Genomic DNA, 21,010 nt, shown 5'->3' with positions numbered 1-21,010 from the left:
CCACTCAAGAATAGAAAAGAAAGTAATGAAGGAAAAAGAGGAAGAAGGTGAGCAGCAGGTGAGGAAAAGAAACAGAAATGCCAAGCAGTGGAAACAGGACGAGGTGGCTCAGAGAAAAAACTTGGAAGTCGTCCAAACCTTCTGTACATTTTAGGTGTTTTAAATGTTAGGGGGATAGTACCCAGACTCCATTCATAAGCAGTCTTCAGCTGGAAAGATGGAGTCTACAAAAATACAATATTAAGAGTCTAAAAAATAAACCAACGGCTAAAGCTAACAGTGATACATTCACGAAATGACAAAATACTAGAACTACGAAATATACAACTAGAAATCTGGAAAAGAAAAATTTTGAATTATCCAGGTTCAAAAGACAGAGCATAATAAATGTTCTAAAGAAAAAAATAAAACTCAAAAAGCTGATACAGATATGTAATTTTTAAAAAGATGCAATAGATAAGAAACTAAAGACCGTTCTTTGAAAAGTAATCAAAAAAAGCTTTAATGAGACTTATAGGGAGGGACTGAGATTCATTTGAAAAGAAATTTCTTTGGCGATATCCAAGTCAGTATTAGAAAAAAGAAAATGGAAAAAGTTTTGGAAAGATATATAATTACAGATCCAACCTAAGTTAAAAAAAAGAAAGAAAATTATAAATACCTTTATAATACATTTCAAAACTTAAAAGAATTCCTAAAAATATATAACTTGTCAAAACAGACCCAAAAAGAAGTAGAAAACTAAAATAATCCTAGAAACATTAAATATACGTAGTTAGTAGTTTAAAAAAAACTTCACAAAGATAAGGTGGTTTTATAAGAAAGTTCTGAATTTTCAAGGAACAGATCATTTCAACTTTACACAAAACAGCAAAAGAGGGAATACTCCTAAACTCACTTTATGAGGTCAGTATAACCCTGATATTAAACCCTGATGAGGACAGAACAAAAAAAGAAAATTACAAGTCAATCTTACTTATAAACATACATACTAAAATAGATACTAAAATCCAAAGGAAACCAAATTGAGAAGAATGTTAAAGATAATACATCATAACCAAATTAGGATTATTCCAAGTACACAAGGATGGCTGGCTTGGCGCCGGAAAGTCCAAATATAACATTTACCAGCTTAGCAAATTTAAAAAACCATACAACCCTTTTAATAAGACACCAAAGAACATCTGATAAAACTCAACACCCTTTAATGATAAAAAAAAAATTTCAACAATATATGAAAGGAAACTCTTTAAATCTGGTAAATGGTATTTGTTATATATCATTCTTAACAGTGAATCATTAGAAGTTAGAGGTATGCCTTTTTTTTTTTTTTTTAATCAGGGATGAACATGAATTCCTACCATCTCAGCTTCTATACAACATTGTCCTGAAGGCCCTAGCCAGTAAATGAAGAATTACAAAAAGAAATGAAAGGTATAAGAATTGAAAAAAAAGGAATAAAATTACAATCATCCACAGATTATGAACGTCTACAAAATCTATCTTCATCATTTCTTTCCTCACCTCCCTCACATTTACTCCTTTGCATGCTGCAATGTGGCTTATGTCAAGCTTCCTTTGTTTTTTATTTTTCATTTTTGAGACAGGGTCTCACTCTGTCACCCACGTTGGAATGCAGTGGTGCAATCTCAGCTCACTGCAACCTCCCCTTCCCAGGCCCAAGTGATCCTCCTACCTCAGCCTCCCAAGTAGGTGGGACCACAGGTGCACACCACCACACCCAGCTAATTTTTTATATTTTTTTGGGAGAGACAGGGTTTCACTATGCTGCCGAGGCTGGCCTCAAATTCCTGAGCTCAGGGGATCCACCTGCTTCAGCCTCCCAAAGTGCTGGGATTACAGGTGTGAGCCACCACACGTGGCCCTATATGAAGCTTCGAAAACTTCCGTCATCAAAGATTTCAATGACCAACCACCAAGGCACACATATACCTATGTAACAAATCTGCATGTTCCGTACATGTACCCCGTTTTTGTGGTTTCTTGTTTTTTAGAAAAAATAAAGAAGAAAAAAGATTCCAATGACCACCTGGCTACCAAATACAATGGACATGCTTCAGTTCTTACCTGTAGTCTGGGTAGCTTGTCTCCCTTGATCTCCCCTGTTCTAGAGTTCCTCCTGCATCTCCAGCTGCCTTTTCTCAGTCATCTCCACTGGCTCCCTTTCTTTCACTTGTCTTTTAAGTGTCAGTATTCAATCTTTTGATTTCAAACTTGCTCAAGCATCTTCTCCTAGGTGATATTATTCATTCCGTTGACCTCAATTACCATGTTGACTTAGGTGACTCCCAATGCTAATGATTCCCAAATTTTTTATCAGACACCTAAGGACAATCTTACTTGAATACAATAGCATGTCCAAAAGGCAACTCATCTTTCCACATTCCCACAATTCCCTACCTTAATCACCTCTATACAGTGTGACTTGTGCCATAAACCTGGGTGTCACCTATGGCTCCACCTTCATTCCCCACATTCCCTGCAGTACCAGCTCCTATTCATGTCGTTTGTTTCTGAAGCATCTCTGCTCTGCATCCCCCTTTCCTTCTCCACAGTCACTAACTTGGTTCAGTCCCTGATTATCTCTCTTAAGTTCCTGCACCTGGTCGTCCTGTTTGCAGGCCTGTGCTCCTCTCTAATCCTTCTCATAAGGAGCAAGTCTCATTAAATCTGATTAAAATCTTTCAGTGACTCTAACTGCCCAAGATAAGTTTCGAACTCTATAAGCATACTTTACAAAGTACTTCAAAAGGACCCTGCTTCTATCTTTTAGACTGGACTTTCTCTTTATTCTTTCCCTTCCATTCCAGTCTTAACGATTTGCTAAAATTTACCCTCTTCTGTTGCTTCTGGGTATGTTGCACCTTCTGTAAGAATTTATTTAGTCACCTGATGCCCATATAAGTCAGATGACTACACAGATTTTAGTCATCTAGTTTTATGAAGACAGACTGGTCTAGCAGTCTCTTATAAGGTAAACAATCTATAAATATTTATCAAATGACTCAAAAAAAAGTCACAGAAAGTAACAGACATCAAATCCTCAATGGACCATTATAAAAATGTATAGGGGTTACACCCCTAAGACTCTGAAGTTAAAATGAAAATTATGTCTGCCTATATAACTCATGCAAAATTCATCAGAGTACAAGCCAGGCACTGCATTCTATATTGGGAATATGGTATGGAATAAGACAAACACAGTCACATGCAGATTATAGTCTTGGTACCATCGTGAGATACAAAAACTTATCAGGATAGATCTTGAGTCACATCAAGCACAAGCCTAACACACACACACACACACACACACACACACACACCATGCTAATTAAAACCTTATGTATTTTGTTCAAAAATTCCCCAAAAGTTATCACAATGAAATCCAGCTTCAGTTTACATAAACTTCATTTTATTTATAACTTATGTCTTAGCTGCTTCCAAAATTAATTTGTAGCTATATCTCTGGACTATATATAAAATAAACTGAAAATTTTAGGAATATATGTTGAATAATGTGGACTGAATAACAATTCTAAATTTCTATTTTTAGAAGAATTAAAATATTTCTTATAATTCTCAGAAAGCTGATAAACAGTCATATATTTGAATGCCAGAAGTAGTAAGTTTAGCCAACCTTTTTATAAAGAATGTAAATGATAAATGTCAAAAACTGTACATGGAGCTTAGATTATGATGTTGCATAATTATTTTCTCAGTTATGCACAATATTTAAACATGCTCAAACTATTTATAAACTACCTTGAATATCAGTAAGACTTTTGCTTTAATATGGAAAACCTAACAGGCTCTTTTACTCCCCCCCCATTATGCAGGGCTCACAACTGGGGGCAAAGAAATTGTATGGGTCACTTTCACTGTCAATACAATCTCCTAAATTTAACCTTTAAAGGGTTTCTAAAGAGGGGAGACTGGAGTCCAGCAACTATATTCAGGCTGATACAAGTTCCTTTAAAACTCCAGTCTGGCAAAAGTAGCACTGGGACAGAGGCTGAAATAGCTCCCTGGTAGTTATGCTCAGATTAAATATCCACTAAACAGAAATTGAGTTACCTTGCCAAAGACATCAGCTTAGGGACTAAAAATCAAATTTGATTTGGAGAGATTAACTTCGGTGTGTCCTCAAAATGGAAAGCAAGTTTACATTTAGACACCCCCCACCCCACCCCGTTTTCCAGCCTACACATTATTCCACCAACACACATTTCAAGCATTTTTCTCTCTCGAAAAAGATTCCTGCTAAGCAATGCCTTAATTCAGTCTTTGAACCTAATTAAAATTAAGAAAATTTTAATAGCCTTAATAACTCAGAAAAGCTGTACTAAGCTCTTCTCTGGAGTCTTCCTCTCCTTACCACCCTCTCCAAACCCAGAAAAATCCAGCACAACAGAAAGCACAAAACAACTAGCCACATGCTCTGAATGCTAGGAAACGTGATTCCCCGCTGGTTTAGGCTACAAAGAAAGCCTATGAGTAATCAAAAACCCTTAATCAAAACATTAAAGTAAAAAGCCACCTCCCCATTCCCCAACACAAATAGAATTTCCCTTTCTCTCCTTAATCCGCTCATGCACTTCTCGTATTCTTGGAATTTCAGCGGCCTCTAAGCAGCGGATGGTAAGTTCATCTCAATGTCAGCCGGAGCACAGCCATGCGAAAAATCACTAACTTGGAAGGTTATTTAGGACAATAATGTCTTTCACTGTCTTACTCCTCCCACTCCAGCCCTTCTTGACCTAATACCAATATTCAACTGAGAAACACATCAGTCCACGGGCTTTTTCCCCTTAGGCTCTTCCTGCAGGAACCCCACGGCAGGGAGACCCGCACTGGGAAGAGAGCAGGGTCTCCCGGCTGGTGCGCCCCTCCCCATGCACCCGCGGCTGCACCCCACTCTGCACACACGTCCAACTATTCTTGGATCTACTCTCATCCCTGGATCAAGTCTGGCCGCCCTCCCCGCTCCCTCCCCCGGCGTCCTCCGTGGCCCCAGGCTGCCCCGCAAAGCCACTGAGCTGCAAATACACCGAGCTGCAAATACACCCACCTACCTGGGCCAGATCCGAGGACCCCGGCAGGCGCGCTCCACCCTGCGCTCCTTGCAAGCTCCAGCGCGAATGCGCCCGGCCTGCTGCTCCTCCTCCCCTCCAGTCGAGTCGAGCCGAGCCGAGCCGATCCGGGAGGCGCAACCCAGGGCGGCCCGCAAGGTCTCCCTAAGTCACCTTCGCGCAGTCTGCCCCTGGCTCCGGCCGGGCAGCAGCGCCCGCCTTCCCCAGCGAGGTCCGGCAGAGGCGTTGCCCGCCAGCGGCCCAGGACTCCCGCGCCGCGCCCGCCCGGACCGCAGAGGTCTGCACTGCCCCTCAGCCGCCGATGGCTCGGCCGCAGACCCGCCCTCTGGGGCTCGCGGGGAGAGCGCGGGCGGACGGCGGCAAGGCCTGCGGCGGGCGGCTCCCTTCGCGCGGCGGGCCGCGTCCGGGCCACTCCTCCCCTTCCCCAGCGCCGCTGGCGGGCGGAGGCGCAGGTAGGGACCGCCGGGGAAGCCTGCACGGCCCTCCGAGGAGAGGTCGGGGACTGCTCCTTGGGCTCTGCGTGAGCGCCGCGCCGAGGCGCCTGCGAGGTCCTAGAGCTGCTGTGCGCTTGGCCCTCTCCTGGAAACACCGGCCCTGACAACTTTTTTTTTCTTTTTCTTTTTTTTTTTTTTTACCAGCCCGCCCCTCGGGAAACTCAGGAAAGCAAAGGAATCTTCTCTCCAGTCCTGCCTGTCACTTACTCAGGCTTATGCTGAAGCGTTCGCGTTTACGGTTGCAAAACCAAGACTGAAAGGCAGTCTTCACATATTTATTGTTTATACCCTAGTTGGGACACTGAGCAACAAGGAAAACAACGGTATTAATCCTACTACCGTGAAACCTACTTAGGTAAAATTATTCCAGCCAGGCTTGAAGGGCAAAGGTTCCGAGGACAGGAAAACCCACCACCCAAATACCACACTTAAGTGGGATGTTCAGGTTAATGAAATTTATGGTTAACTGTAACACTCTGATGGAGGGAAAAAAATCTTTTTGTTTCAACATGTTTCAAACCTTTCACCTTACTAAAACGTTTAAATCTGTCCTCATACTTTAGTGAGTTCAGAATAAAAATGAACAAAATTAAATATTTCTTTCACAAGATCCTACGTACTTTAAGTCCCATTGTAATCGGTGGTAGCTGTAATTGCACTAGAGAGCTAGAGTGTGTTAAAGACCATTCCAGGCCATGCTGGGAAAATTGGGAATGAATGTCAGTGAGGTTTCATGGCATCTTTGTTTTCATTTTTATTTTATTTATTTATTTATTTATTTGGAGACAGAGTCTTGCTCTGTCACCCAGGCTGGAGTGTAGTGGTACAATCTCAGCTTACTGCAACCTCCACCTCCTGGGTTCAAGTGATTCTCGTGCCTCAGCTTCCTGAGTAGCTGGGATTACAGGCCTGCACCACCACGCCCAGCTAATTTTTTGTATTTTTAGTAGAGACAGGGTTTTGCTATGTTGGTCATGCTGATCTCCAACTCCTGGCATCAAGTGATTCACCTGCCCCGGCCTCCCAAAGTGCTGGGATTACAGGTGTGAGCCACCATCCCCAGCCTCATGGCATCTTTGAAAAGTCAGTTTATTTCTTTTACTTTTTTCACTCGAAATAATAACTGTTACTGTATTTGGAAAAATCACGTATGGAAAGAGGAGTCCCTGCTACAGAATCTCTCCCTAGGCCCTGAAAATTAGAGAATGAATTCAGTTTACAAAAGTAGTGCTAGGTAGCAAAACAATGAACAACAAATTACCTTCTTGTTTTAAAAGGCAATCTACATGGCCCCTAAATGTGCCAGGTACTGTACTGAAGCACCTCACATAAAATAACACACATATGCGCTCAATTTCAGATGTGGAAACAGAATTCCTAAACATATATTCATTTGTTCAAGGTCGAGGTAGCAGAATTTAGATCCAGATTGGTCTGATCCCAAAGCCTGAATTTTTTCCTTTGTACATTCATTATTCATTCATTCAAATATTTATTCACCATCTACCACATGCCAAGTACCATGCTACAAAAATAACTAAGATACAGTTGCTTCCTTAGGGAGCTCCAGTTTGTGAATATATAATGATACAATGTGATAAATGCTATGACAGCCAGGAACTCATGGAGCAGCAGGGACACCTCACCTAGTTTTGAAGGGTGGAGCCTGGATGAGGAAATGGTTACAGTCATCCAGCAGAGCAACCTTGAGAATTTATCTCACAGAACAGCAATGGGGAACTGTATGCTGGAGTCCGGCAAGACAGAGTAAAGGGAGATAGGCAACCAAGATATTAAAAAAATCAAATTGAACCAGGCGCAGTGGCTCACATCTTTAATCCCAGCACATTGAGAGGCCGAGGCAGGCAGATCACTTGAGGTCAGGAGTTCTAGACCAGACTGGCCAACATGGTAAAACCCCATTTCTACTAAAAATACAAAAATTAGCCGGGTGTGGTGGTGTGTGCCTGTAATCCCAGCTACTTGGGAGGCTGAGGCAGGAGAATTGCTGGAACCCAGGAGGCAGAGGTTGCGGTGAGCCAAGATTGTGCCACTGCACTCCAGCCTGGGCAACAGAGCAAGACTCCTTCTCAAAAAAAAAAAAAAAAAAAAAAAAAAAAAAAATTGACAGGATTTGATTAAAGACAGGGAGGAAGAAGGAGGATGAACCAAAGCCAGTTCCCGTGATCCTGGCCTGAATTACTGAATGGGTGGCAAGTCTATGAGTTGAATGGATAACTCAGTTTGAGACACGTAGGTTTTGAAATGCTTCTGATATAAGCATATGTAAATGTTCAAAAGACAGCTGGATATACTAGATCAGAACTCAGGAGAAGTCTGAGGTGGAAACATCTGAGTCCTCAGGGAATTCTAGTTAAAGGAGTGGGTGACATCATCCAGGGAGAATATGAGGAGTGAGAAGTCACTCACAGAAACCTAGGGAATACTAATACTTAATACATAGGCAGATGAAAAAAAATGCTTTAGAAGGTGGCTGAGGCCAGGCATGGTGGCTGACGCCTATAATCACAGCACTTTGGGAGGCTGAGGCGAGTGTATCACTTCAGTTCAGAAGTTTGAGACCAGCCTGGTTAACATAGTGAAACCCCATCTCTACTAAAATACAAAAAATTAGCTGGGTGTGGTGTCATGCACCTGTAATCCCAGCTACTCAGGAGGCTGAGGCAGGAGAATCGCTTGAACCCAGGAGGCTGAGGTTGCAGTGAGCCAAGATGGCACCACTGCACTCCAGCCTGGGCAACAGGGTAAGACTCCATCTCAAAAGAAAAAAAAAAAGAAGGTGACTGAGAGGGAGCTGCTACAAAGGAAGGAGAAGCCAAAAGAGGCGGCACTGTGGAAGCCACAGCGCAATTCCAAAAAACAGGAAGTAGTCACATGCCAGGCCCTTCAGATGACAAGCAAGACAATTTTTAAATGTCCTTTGATTTAGCAATAAGGAAATACTGGCAAGAACAGTTTCGGTGGACTTGCTGAAAATTAAGAAGTAGAAACAGAAAGTATCACATTTTCAAAAATGGAATTGGAAAAGGATACAGGGAGATAGACAAAAGCTATAAATAAGGGGGTAGAGAATTCCAAAGAGAGGAGCTATTTTTTGAAGCAAGGTCCCCAGAGAAGCAGAATGGAAGGAGACAGATGCCTCCAGTAAAAGGCTTGAAGAAAGGATAAGAGCAGATGCAGATAAAAACTGGAGTGAAGAGTGGTAGGGAGTGGAGCCATATACAGTGACTGCCTCATGTTTAACAAAAGAATTCTGCTCAGAGTGGAAGGAGATCTGAGGGGACTACAGAGACAGAGGGCCAGAGGCGGGTGCAGGCCCAAAAGAGCTGTTAAGAACATTAGGGAACAAAAGATATCAGGGTCACAAAATGACTACAGGACTGCCCGACAGCACAGGAAATGGAATGAATGGAAGAGATCATGACTTTGTAGAGCTGTAAGTCCACATGAACACATGATTTCTCTTCAAAGATACCCGTGTCTGGTCCAAAGAAGCAGTACAGAATTCTAACCCTTCAGACGGTTCCAATGTAGCATCTGAATCTTTCCATTATACCACAAAATTAGTCCCACTCTCTCTTTTCTTTTTTTCTTGAGACGGAGTCTTGCTCCGTGGCTCAGGCTGGAGGGCAAGAGTGCGATCTCGCTCACTGCAATCTCTGCCTCCTGGGTTCAAGTGATTCTCCTGCCTCAGCCTCCCGAGTAGCTGGGATTACAGGTGCCTGCCACCATACCCGGCTAATTTTTTGTATTTTTAGTAGAGCTGAGGTTTCACCATGTTGCTCAGATTGGTTTCAAACTCCTAACGTGAGGTGATCCACCCGCCTCAGCCTCCCAAAGTGCTGGGATTACAGGCATGAGCCACCATGTCTGGCCGGCACCACTCTCATTGCAGTCATACAGTTGGGTCACGGCTTTTCAGCAGTCAGGAAATTTAACATGAAATATGTATAAAACACTTGATAAGTGAGCTTATACTATAAATGGGCAGTTCTTACCTTGGAAAAATTGGTGTGACTAACATCAAGGAAGCTCGATAGTACACAAAATGATGAGGGCATCCTCTGGCAAGGAAAACTACAGAAACAAATATAATTCCAGAAACCAGTTTTGGGAATTTTGAATGGAACTCTCAGACCAGGCTAAGAAAACACCCAGCACTCACATTCTGTTATACTGTTTCCAAGAAAACTACCCTAAAAACAGCATCTAGGTTTTTCTTCAGTAGATCAACCACAAACTTTACGAAGTATTTTATATATTGCCATTTTCTCAACAGCATAAGCAGTTTTTTTGTTTGTTTTTTGTTTTTTTGAGACAGAGTTTTGCTCTTGTTGCCCAAGCTGGAGTGCAATGGCCCACTCTCGGCTCACTGCAACCTCCGCCTCCCAGGTTCAACGGATTATTCTGCCTCAGCCTCCCCAGTAGCTGGGATTACAGGCGCGTGCCACCACATCTGGCTAATTTTTTGTATTTTTAGTAGAAACGGAGTTTCACCATGTTAGCCAGGCTGGTCTCAAACTCCTGACCTCAGGTGATCCACCCCCTACTCAGCCTCCCAAAGTGCTGGGATTACAGGCATGAGCCACTAGGCCATAGCAGTTTTATTTACAAATAAAATCTTTCTACAATAATGCCTCATTTATTTATAGCTCCTATGAAAACCTCGATTATGTAGGTCATATCAGTACATCCTCAAATAAGCAAAAAACACCCACGTACCACAGAAATAGAAGACATGAAGGCCTGCACACACTGTAAACCCCCAAGATTCTCATAGAGAGCCAGTTTACTCTGACTGGACATAATTTTATGGAGTTTGGTTATCTAGTTTTCTTTTTAATAAACAGGAGATTAGAAAGATTAAATTAGAGGCATCAGTATTCCACTGCTAGGGGCAGGTACACAGTTAATTTGAAAAATCAAGACAGGTTTTTAAAAACCTATAAAGAGCAAACAAGAGTCCAAAAAGCATTGGCAGGACCAGGCCATTTAGTAGAAAAACACAGGCTCATATAAACATTATCCCCTGAGGGCATCTCTGTATTAAGGCACAGAGTAATTATTGACATACAAGAGGCCAATGTCGAGACACCTAGAAAACATAAAATTATAGCCTGACGAGGGCTTGTAAAAAAAAAAAATGAAATAAATATAAAATTAAGTTTTCAAGTTTTAGATTAAGAAGTAAATGTGGATGGAATATTTAGAATAACTGCCATCAAAAAAGACTAGAATAAAAACAGTGTTGCTGCTGTGGGGGCTGGGGTCACTTACATCTACTGGATCCCTGTTTTGTGCCAGTCCCTACAGAGGTGTTTTACCAATATGATCGCATTTACTCTTTAAAACAATCCCTTTTGGGTGGTCACCATTTTAAATAGTAGATTGTATTTTAAAACTGAATCAAAGAGAGCAAATAGCAGAGCCAGGAATTACAGCCAGGTCTGTAGGTCTTCAAAGCTTATGCCTGCTCTTTTAATAAAATTTCCAGATAATAGAAATGTAATTTATAATGCCAGATAAATAAGGTATTACAGCACATAATTACACCACTCTGACCTCGATTACGCTGTTAAATTCCTATGTTGTAATCTTTATGCATTTGAAAGACTAACTTTAGAAATGCCACTTACCTTTCAAATATTTTGCAGTGCCTTCTCACTGTTTATCTTATTGTTGAGAAGGAAATCCATGGATTCTAAGTGTTTCATGGAGTTGGTATTTCATATAATTACTCAGAAGATATCTTAAATATATTCCAAAAGTTTGAAACATTAAATGCTAGTTACTGAACAGAATACTGTGTTCCACGCAGTATGCTAACATACTCTATATATGTAACATTCATCTACATATAGTTGATGCTCACACCCAACTCTGAGGTGTTTATTTTCATTTTACAGAAACTTGTCCCACAGTTGGAGAAAAGTTAGAGAAAGACTGAGATTAAAAACGGGTCCACCAGACTTTCAGACCAGTGCTTCTAAAAGCCTGCTATATGGTTTCCCTTATTCAAAAGATGAAGACAACAAGGTTCAGAGAAGTGAAGTAGCCTTGTCATTTATATAACAAGGATGGAAACACAACACGATCATTCCAATGATAGTGGTCAAATAAAAGTTCTTTAGACAATGCTACTTCCTCCCAAAACAAGATAAATCCACTGTTACACACATAAAAGCTCCAAGATACTATCAGAAAAGAGAGGCTACAAATGTTAATTAGTTAAGATCTTATGATAACTGTTAACTTTTATTCAGGGCTTATTATGTGTCTGGTACTACGCTAAGTATTTTGCTTACATTATCTTATTTAATCCTCATGATAAATTTAAGAGGCTAAAAGAGGTCAATTAGCCTAAACTTTAGGCTAACATTCTTGCACATCTAGATTTTCACAAAAAGAAAGAATTAGGTTATTTTTTAAGCAGATAGTTTCAAAAATAGAATAGGTTGATTGTTTCAGAAATTAAACATGAACCAACATAACACGTTACTTCCAATCTAATGTTCAGCCTTAAAACCATACATCTCTAGAACAAGAATGCTATCGATATATCCATCAGGTACCACATAAGAGACATGAGTGAAATGTGGTTTTACAAGGTACTAAATATTTCATGAATCCTATGACATCATATTTTATTAATTTCAAAGATATTCTGAATGCAACCATCCTGTTCAGATTTATTTAGAACACTAAATTATCTGTTATTTAAATAAACTTACACATGAAATTTGCAAACCACCAAAAATAGAAGTGCTGAGGAGGGATATTTTCAAACAATATTAAAAAATCAACCATTTGAAATGTTTAATGAACAATTATGTTTTCCTGTGATAGTTAATATAATTCTATTAAAAGACTTTTGGTAAGTTTGTTTTAAGTGATTATCATTTCCATATTTTTCTTATTCTCCAAATAAATTAATTTGTAGAATTGGTGCTACATATAGCAAACACAGCATTTAAAAATTTGTATATGCTCGCCTTGGTGGCTCATGCCTGTAATCCCAGCACTTTGGGAGGCCGAGTCGGGCAGATGGCTTGCATCTAGGAGTTCAAGACCAACCTGGGCAACATAGAAAGGCCCATTTCTAAATAAAAAAAAAAAAAAAAAAAATCAAAAATTAGCTGGGCGTCATGCTGCATGCCAGTAGTCCCAGCTACTTGTGAGGCTGAGGTGGGAGGATCACTTGAGCCCAGGAGGCTGAGGCTGCAGTGAGCCATGACTGTGCCACTATACTCCAGCCTGGGCAACAGAGTGAGACCCTGCTCAAAAAAAAAAAAAAACTGTATATGAATTCATAAGGATCCCTTTCTAGTCATGAGAAAATAAAATGTTAGATCTTTACATATTACAGGAAAATATATAAAAGCAATTTCATCTGTCGTCTTTTACCAAAACCTAATCTCTAGCCAAAAGGTACAAGTAAACTAAAACAAGAATAAGAAATTTGGTATCTTAATCTAAAATACTGAAGATTAGACATATATATAAAAATTAACAAAATGGAAAAGAAAGCCTACTGACACTTGACTTACATTGAAATCATAAAAATGAGGGGAAAAACAGCAAAACAAGAAAAATCCTAATTCTGGCAACCAAAACACATCTTTGTAACTTTTCAATCCTTTGAAAATGAATCACTGATAGCTCAGCATACCACTCTTACTCATATTTGGTTTTCTTTTCTTTTTTTTTTTTGGAAACAGGATCTCACTTTGTCACTCAGGCTAGAGTATAGTAGTGCGATTTTGGCTCACTGCAGCCTCTGCCTCCCAGGCTCAAGCGATTCTCTTGCCTCAGCCTCCCAAGTAGCTGGATTACAGGTGTGCACCACCACACCTGGCTAATTTTTGTATTTTTAGTAGAGGTGGGGTTTCCTCATGTTGGCCAGACTGGTCTCGAACTCCTGACCTCAAGTGATTGCCCACCTCAGCCTCCCAAAGTGCTGGGATTATAGGTGTGAGCCACCGCGCCTGGCCTAATTTTTGTATTTTTTGGTAGAGACGGGGTTTCATCATATTGGACAGGCTGGTCTCGAACTCCTGACTTCAGGTGATCTGCCCACCTCAGCCTCCCAAAGTGCTGGAATTACAGGTATGATCCACCATGCTCAGCCCTTACTCATATTTAGAAAAGCAAATGGCAAACTGTTGAAGAGTAAGAGAATGAGGGGAAAGAACACCAAAAATATTTAATCCATTGAGCTCAGTTTACATAGACAAGTATGATAGTACTCTATTTCCTAAATAAAAGTATTTTTTAATGTAAAGACCTTCCGTTTCTAGAATATTTTCACATCTCTCTTATTGAAGTGTCATAACAATCCTGAGTAGATCAATTTTAAGTATGCTTATTAAATATGGCTACATCAACAAATTCAAAAGATATGAACACAAGTTATTTCATCCTGCTTAATCAACAATAAATAAGTTCTAAATTTTTGTGACAAATGAAGCTTTCCTTTGTTAATACTGATTTTTTCCTACCTTTGAACAATTTGAAAGCAATGACTTCATGGACAACCACCCATGCAACATCCAAACAATTATTTTACAAATTCAATTCTGAACTACGTACCTCTTCTTGTTTAGTGAAGAGATTAAGGCAATCAGTCAAAGCTACACAAGTTTCTCTAGAAGCTTCTGAGACAACTTCAACTTTCTGAAGAAATGATGGAAGCATTTCTATAAATAGAAAAATAAATACAGTGAGTGGGATTTTAAGGAATCTTCAGGTAAACTAAGGCCACAAAAATACTCCCGTATCTATTAACCTCATCTTTCCATCTAGCTATCTTAAGCAAAACATACCATGTTTCTTTTCTTTTTTTTTTTTTTCTTGAGACAGAGTCTGCTGTGTTGCCTAGGCTGGAATGCACTGGTGCAATCTTGGCTCACTGCAACCTCTGCCTCCCAGATTCAAGCAATTCTTCTGCCTCAGCCTCCCGAGTAGCTGGGACTATAGGCGTGCACCACCACGCCCAGCTAATTTTTGTATTTTTAGTAGAGACGGGGATTCACCATATTGGCCAGGCTGGCCTGGAACTCCTGACCTCATGATCCGCCCACCTTGGCCACCCAAAGTGCTGGGATTACAGGCGTGAGTCACCGCGCCTGGCTTTTTTTTTTTTTTTTATTTTGAGACAGAGTCTCACTCTGTGGCCCAGGCTGGAGTGCAGTGGAGTAATCTCGACTCATTGTAACCTTCACCTCCTGGGTTCAACAGATTTTCCTGCCTCAGCCTCCCGAGTAGATGGGACTACAGGCACACGCTATCATGCCTGGCTAATTTTTTTTGTATTTTCAGTAGAGATGGGGTTTCACAACATTGGCCAGGCTGGTCTCAAACTCCTGACCTCAGGTGATCTGCCCACCTCGGCCTTCCGAAGTGCTGGGATTACAGGCGTGAGCCACTGCACCCAGCCTCATGTTTCTTGGGCATCATTATTAAGCACACGCTTTATTTAGGGCACATAAATTGGTACAGAAAAAGAAAGAATGGAGCCTTCTCCTAGAAAGGTCTATACCCTATAACAGGAGTCCCCAGACCCGGGCTGCAGACTGGTACTGGTCTGTGGTCCTGTTAGGAACGCGGCCACACAGCAAGAGGTGAGTGGAGGGTGAGTGAGCATTACCACCTGAGCTCTGCCTCGTGTCAGATCAGTGGCGGCATTAGATTCTTACAAGAGCACGAACCCTATTGCGAACTGTGTATATGAGGGATTTAGGTTGCGGGCTCCTTATGAGAATCTAATGCCTGATGATCTGAGGTAGAATAGTTTGAGCCCGAAACCATCTCCCCACCCCCCACTCCCATCCCTACCCCCGAGTCCGTGGAAAAACTGTCTTCCACAAAACCAGTCCCTGGTGCCAAAAAAGTTGGGGAGCACTGCCCTACAAGAATCACCAAGACAAAAAAAAAAAAGTTTATAGGAATTAAATAACAAGGTTATGTTTAAGAAAAACAGCTGACAAGAAGGACTGATAGCACTCCTTATAAAACATTAAAATTTCCTTTATAGATAAGTAATTTTATTCAAAAGCAAGTACTAAAAAGAAACAAAAATAATTCTGTAGTTATCATGGTGGCTAACATATCTGAAAACAGCATTAACTCTACTTCCTATTTGGACCACTGTTTGGCATAAGTAGGTCTTTGCGCTCTCAAAAATGTGTTCCTATGAAGGTCCAGTACCATTGAGTATGTGTTTAAGTTGGCAATAAAGAAATGGTAGTATCAGTATCTGCCCTGGTCCTCTAAAGAAAATTTTAACCCATTTACTCATTAAAAATAAAAAACAAAAACAAAATATTGACAAGAGGAAGGTGCAAAGTGCATATATATCACTTAAAAACAAGTAAAATATTATGTCCAGATTAATGCAAAAGAAATGTACTTAGTGGAAATGGTTTCTGATATTTTGTTAATCATACATTAAGATCCTTTAAATCTGTGCCTCCCATCAAATAAAAATCTTAACATTTAAGAAGTCTTTTCATCAAAAAATAACTAAAAGGTGGGGACAGAACAAGATTTGTTAAAAGACACAAGATTACAGCTAGGGCGAGGCATGGTGGCTTATGTATGTAATCCCTGCACTTTGAGAGGCCAAGGTAAAACGATCACTTGAGGTCAGGAGTTCAAGACCAGCCCGAGCAAAAAAGCAAGACTTCATCTCTACAAAAAATTTAAAAATTAGCTGGGCATTGTGGTGTGCACCTGTAGTCTCAGCTACTTGGGAGGCTGAGGCAGGAGGATCGCTTGAGCCCAGGAGTTCAAGTTTTCTATACTACTGTTCAAGACCAGTATGGCCAACATGGTGAAACCCCATCTCTACCAAAAATACAAAAATTAGCTGGGCATGGTGGTGAGCGCCTGTAATCCCAGCCACTCGGGAGACTGAGGCAGGAGAATAGCTTCAACCTGGGACGTAGAGGTTACAGCAAGCGGAGATGGTGCCATGGCACTCCAGCCTGGGAGACAGAGCGAGACTCCATCTTAAAAAAAAAAAAATATATATGTATATATATATATACACACACACACACACACACACACATACATACACACACACACACACACACACAGACACACACATATATATGGATATGAAGGCCAAATGATATTTTACCACACTTTACATCTTACAAAATACATCTTACGGAATAGTTTTCTCGTTAGCTTCTTTAATAAAGCCCAACTAATTGAAAACTACCGTATTCTAAAACAAATTTGACTTTACAGACTTCATTTTTCATTTTGAACCTCTGATACACATTGTGAAGATTTATTCTCTACTTAGTTGCTAAATAGCAAAAGAGAGTACCATATGCTACGTGCCATATGACTTAAATAGTGCCTGAACAGATGTCTCAACACGAACTGTGGACCGAGTACTGAGGAGATGTACCAGGAAAAACAGACACAGCCTATGCCTTCCATAAATTTTCTGGGTAATCTAGTAATTTTCCACTTTCAGGGCATAAATGACAGGAAGATAGAAGCAAAACCATTCATAGATATAGTTCTTTTATTAAATACCATCATAAGCTTAATCATCCTGTTTTTGTCTGTTTTAGATATTTCATAAACTTTAGATACTTGTTAACATGAAGCAACATAAATTGTCCAAATACATGCTTAGGAATACTTACAAGTGTTTGAAAATACTGGTTCTGCAAGGTTTCAAAAAATATTCCAAATATATATATATGTGTGTATATATATATGAAGAAGTTTTCATAAGAATCCACCATTGAGAGAGCGTCGAATTCTTTTGTCCAAAAGAGTCAAATGTTACTTCATTTCTTTGACAAGCTAGTGTTAAAACAAGATTTTTGAAATGAACTTCTACAGCGGAACAGTTTAAGAATTGCCGAACCTTGCTGTATGCCACACTGCAGTGTAGCACATCAGGGTCCATTCAACTCACACTGGCACGCTTCTTATAGAATGATGTTTACATAATGTTACATAAAAAAAAAATAAAATTGCTAAGCTTCTAGAAAAGTGACCAACTGGGAATCACTGCAAATATGTTTTAGCTGGTTAATATTTAGAGACTAAACTGTCATGAATAAATGCAAAAAGGCCAGTATGTTGCCTTATTTGGCCTGCTGTAAGAATCTGATGCTGTTGATTTTCAGGAAAAAAGTTATTTTTTGTACTAAAAATGTTTTTTAAAGTCATGAAAGCTGTGAGAAGATCATATTGGAAAAGCTTAAGTTTAGAGACATAAAAAGCTCAGAATCTGTCATTTTTCATGATTACACTGAAAAATTTTTAATTGGGTAAATTTTTAAAATAGTGGGAAAACACTTGTTTCTTTATGTGAACAAATTAACCCCTTGTACAGACAACCTCCACTGTTACCCTAGTGTAAAAAAAAAGAGTCCACATTTCCTTAGCCTAACATTTAAGATGCTCAATAAACTAAATTTGTTTCAGCCAGATTGTTCTCCTGGAAATATTTGTTTACCTAAAAACAGTCTTCAAAATATTGTTGAATATTGGATGTTGAATGCTGAATATTGACATGTTACTTGAATATTGGAAATAATAATTATCCATATTCAGAAGTTTCCCTACTTGACAAAAAAAATTATTTTCTTTCAAGGCCTAGTTCAAATGCCGTCCTCCCCCAGGAAGCCTTCCTTAAATATCACTGTGGAGAATGGGTGCGGTGGCTCATGCCTGTAATGCCAACACTTTGGGAGGCCAAGGCAGGAGGATCGCTGGAGTTCAAGGTTGCAACGAGCTATGACCACACAACTGCACTTCAGCCTGTGCGACAGAGCAAGACCCTGTCTCTAAAAACAACAACGACAACAAAATATCACCATGGGACATAACAGCAGCTACTCCTGGACTACAACAGCGGCCACACCCACTTGTTATACTGGCATGAGGCATTGTATGTATGTTGTTTCTCTGTGACCCTCTGTAAACTCTAAATCTCCTTACCCCCATCCAAACACCAAGCTTCGCCAAAATAAAATCTCTCAAATATTTATTAGATGAATAAGGAAACTAATAAAATACCTTATTCCACATTTTGCTACCATAATTCTTTTAATGTAAAATATAATCTGAATCCAAATGGCTTCAAGTTATTATATTTTACCTTAAAAGAATTATGGTCCTTTAGTTTAAAAATGTGAAATGAAAACTTTTTCATTTATATTACTATAGGTTAGTTGATTGGGGCAGATTGAGAAATAAGTAATTTTTAACTACATTTTGTTTTTTACTTGTGGCACAAGAAAATATATTTTGCCTGTTTTTCAACATTTAACTGAAATATTTCCATCATTTGGGACAAGTATTTAAAAGAAAAAAACTGGATGAAGGCATTTTATTTCCTTATCCTTGTCCTTCTGGTAAGGGTGCTACCTTGAATATGTATGTGGCTTTTTTAAATAATTAAACACTAACAGGAGAGAGACTAAATAGTCCAAAAACTACAAAATCTAGTGACAAAGCTAAAGATCAGAGAAAATACAGAAAATAACAAAATGAGATGATTTCTCTTTTGTGGTGTAAAAAAATGCAATACATAATGACTATATACCTGAAAGACCTGATCTAACCTAAATGATCAAAGTCCATTTTAAAATGGACTTTCAAGGCCGGGCGCAGTGGTTCATACCTATAATCCCAGCACTTTGGGAGGCCAAGGTGTGCAAATCACCTGAGGTCAGGAATTCGAGACCAGCCTGGCTAACATGGTGAAACCCCATCTCCACTAAAAATACAAAAATTAGCTGGCTGTCGTGGCATGTGCCTGTAATCCCAGCTACCCAGAAGGCTAAGGCAGGAGAATCACTTAAACCCAGGAGGCAGAGGCTGCAGTGAGCCAAGATCGCGCCACTGCACTCCAGCCTGGGTGACAGAGCAAGACTCCGTCTCAAAAAATAAATAAATAAAATGGACTTTCATATCAGATTGGAATTATATAAATGCTTCAGTGAAAATCAGTACTCTCTTTTCAAAACAGGGAAAAAATGTTTGCACATAAAAATCAACTAACCTTCTAAAAACTACTCCATAAAACCATAACTTGAAAAATATCAAAAGAGGTCATGCTGAAAGACATAAAAATGTAAATCTATTTTTTGTTCAAATTAAAATGAATTCTACCTTGAATACAATCATCCACTGAAGAAGTACCTCTGACCATTTAGTCTATATATCTACAACAATATAATTTACATTCATTGCACGGGAGGATATAAAATATATAGCTCAAAGTGGCATGTATTAAATGAATAATAAAAAGATAATATCAGGGATGTTGTAAGACATAACTAGCAAGTTGTGCATACTTTTAAAAAGTATTAAAATTTCAGAGAAGAGCATTGTCATTATGGACTAGAGTAATCCATAGTTTGATGAAAAGATGTTGCACTTGAGTTGGATCTTAAAGAACAAGGAACATTTTTGTATTGCTAAATATAAACCCAATAAAACAAACACTTCTAAAATAGAGTGCCAAATATACTAGTCCTGAGGGAAGATAGTTTCAGAATTATGATCAATGAGAACTCTAGCAAGGTGAGAGGTTTTCCTCTGCCAGTTATGGAGTGGCAACCGTGTGGCAGGCACCAGCTAGGTGCTGGAGGAAAAGGGGTAAGCAGGACAGACAGTCTTTGTTTTTACAGAGCTTGCTGTCTAGCAAGGAAAATGGAAAATAAAACAATTCCTATTGAAAGAACAATACTGATCAAAGGGAGACTTTAGAAGAGTAAGAGAAGGATATTATTATTTGGAAAAAATAAAATGAATTACGTTTAAAAATTTAGAAAAGAGTACAAGTCACAAAGACCTAGAGTTAAACAAAACAGGAGAGAAGCCAGCAGAACTACAGAATGTGTTTTGTATTCTCTTGCAAATGAGAATGAAGTGAGGCAATAAGGAAGATTAATTTTAATCAAACTGAGGAAATCATCATCAAAGGGTATAATTGGATTTGCATAACTTCTGATTGAATTGTCCAGTGGGTTCCCCACCTTATGGTAATGGCCTTATGAGAAAAACGGAGTCAATGAAGTAAATGGTAAGTGGGGTTGAGCCACATATGGTCTTGAAAGGGCCACCTGTGGCCAAGGTCAAGAGAGGAGTCTTGGAAAGGTCTGTGCCACAAAGAATAAGGTACAGAACTGGATGACATATTAGAGTTAATCCACTCTGAGTGCTTGAGAGAGCTTCAGGGTATGATGCTTGCCTGTCTTCCAGACTTTGGCAGAAGTAGGCCAGGCATGGTGGCTCACGCCTGTAATCCCAGCACTTTGGGAGGCCAACGCAGGCAGATCACCTGAGGTCAGGAGTTCCAGACCAACCTGGCCAACGTGGTGAAACCCTGTCTCTACTAAA

At 39.8% G+C, this 21,010-nt stretch overlaps 1 protein-coding gene across 4 annotated transcripts in view; it reads right to left on the bottom strand.

The window, feature by feature from the left end:
* OSBPL1A (oxysterol binding protein like 1A) overlaps positions 1-21,010 on the bottom strand; it is a 239,526-nt gene that overhangs the window by 105,465 nt on the left and 113,051 nt on the right. For 2 of the 4 annotated variants that reach the window (XM_012506331.2, XM_030810631.1), the window contains one exon: positions 14,216-14,322. In XM_012506331.2, coding sequence (XP_012361785.2) covers positions 14,216-14,322 — 107 coding nt within the window. Of the gene's footprint in view, positions 1-2,088; positions 2,140-5,093; positions 5,704-14,215; positions 14,323-21,010 lie in introns of those variants that run through there. The other 2 variants (XM_030810633.1, XM_030810634.1) reach the window with 2 other exon arrangements.

Source organism: Nomascus leucogenys, chromosome 4 (genome assembly GCF_006542625.1).
Source record: "Nomascus leucogenys isolate Asia chromosome 4, Asia_NLE_v1, whole genome shotgun sequence".
NCBI lineage: Eukaryota > Metazoa > Chordata > Mammalia > Primates > Hylobatidae > Nomascus > Nomascus leucogenys.
The sequence above is the reverse complement of the archived record's forward strand: the minus strand, read 5'-3'. Positions and strand labels throughout refer to the sequence as shown.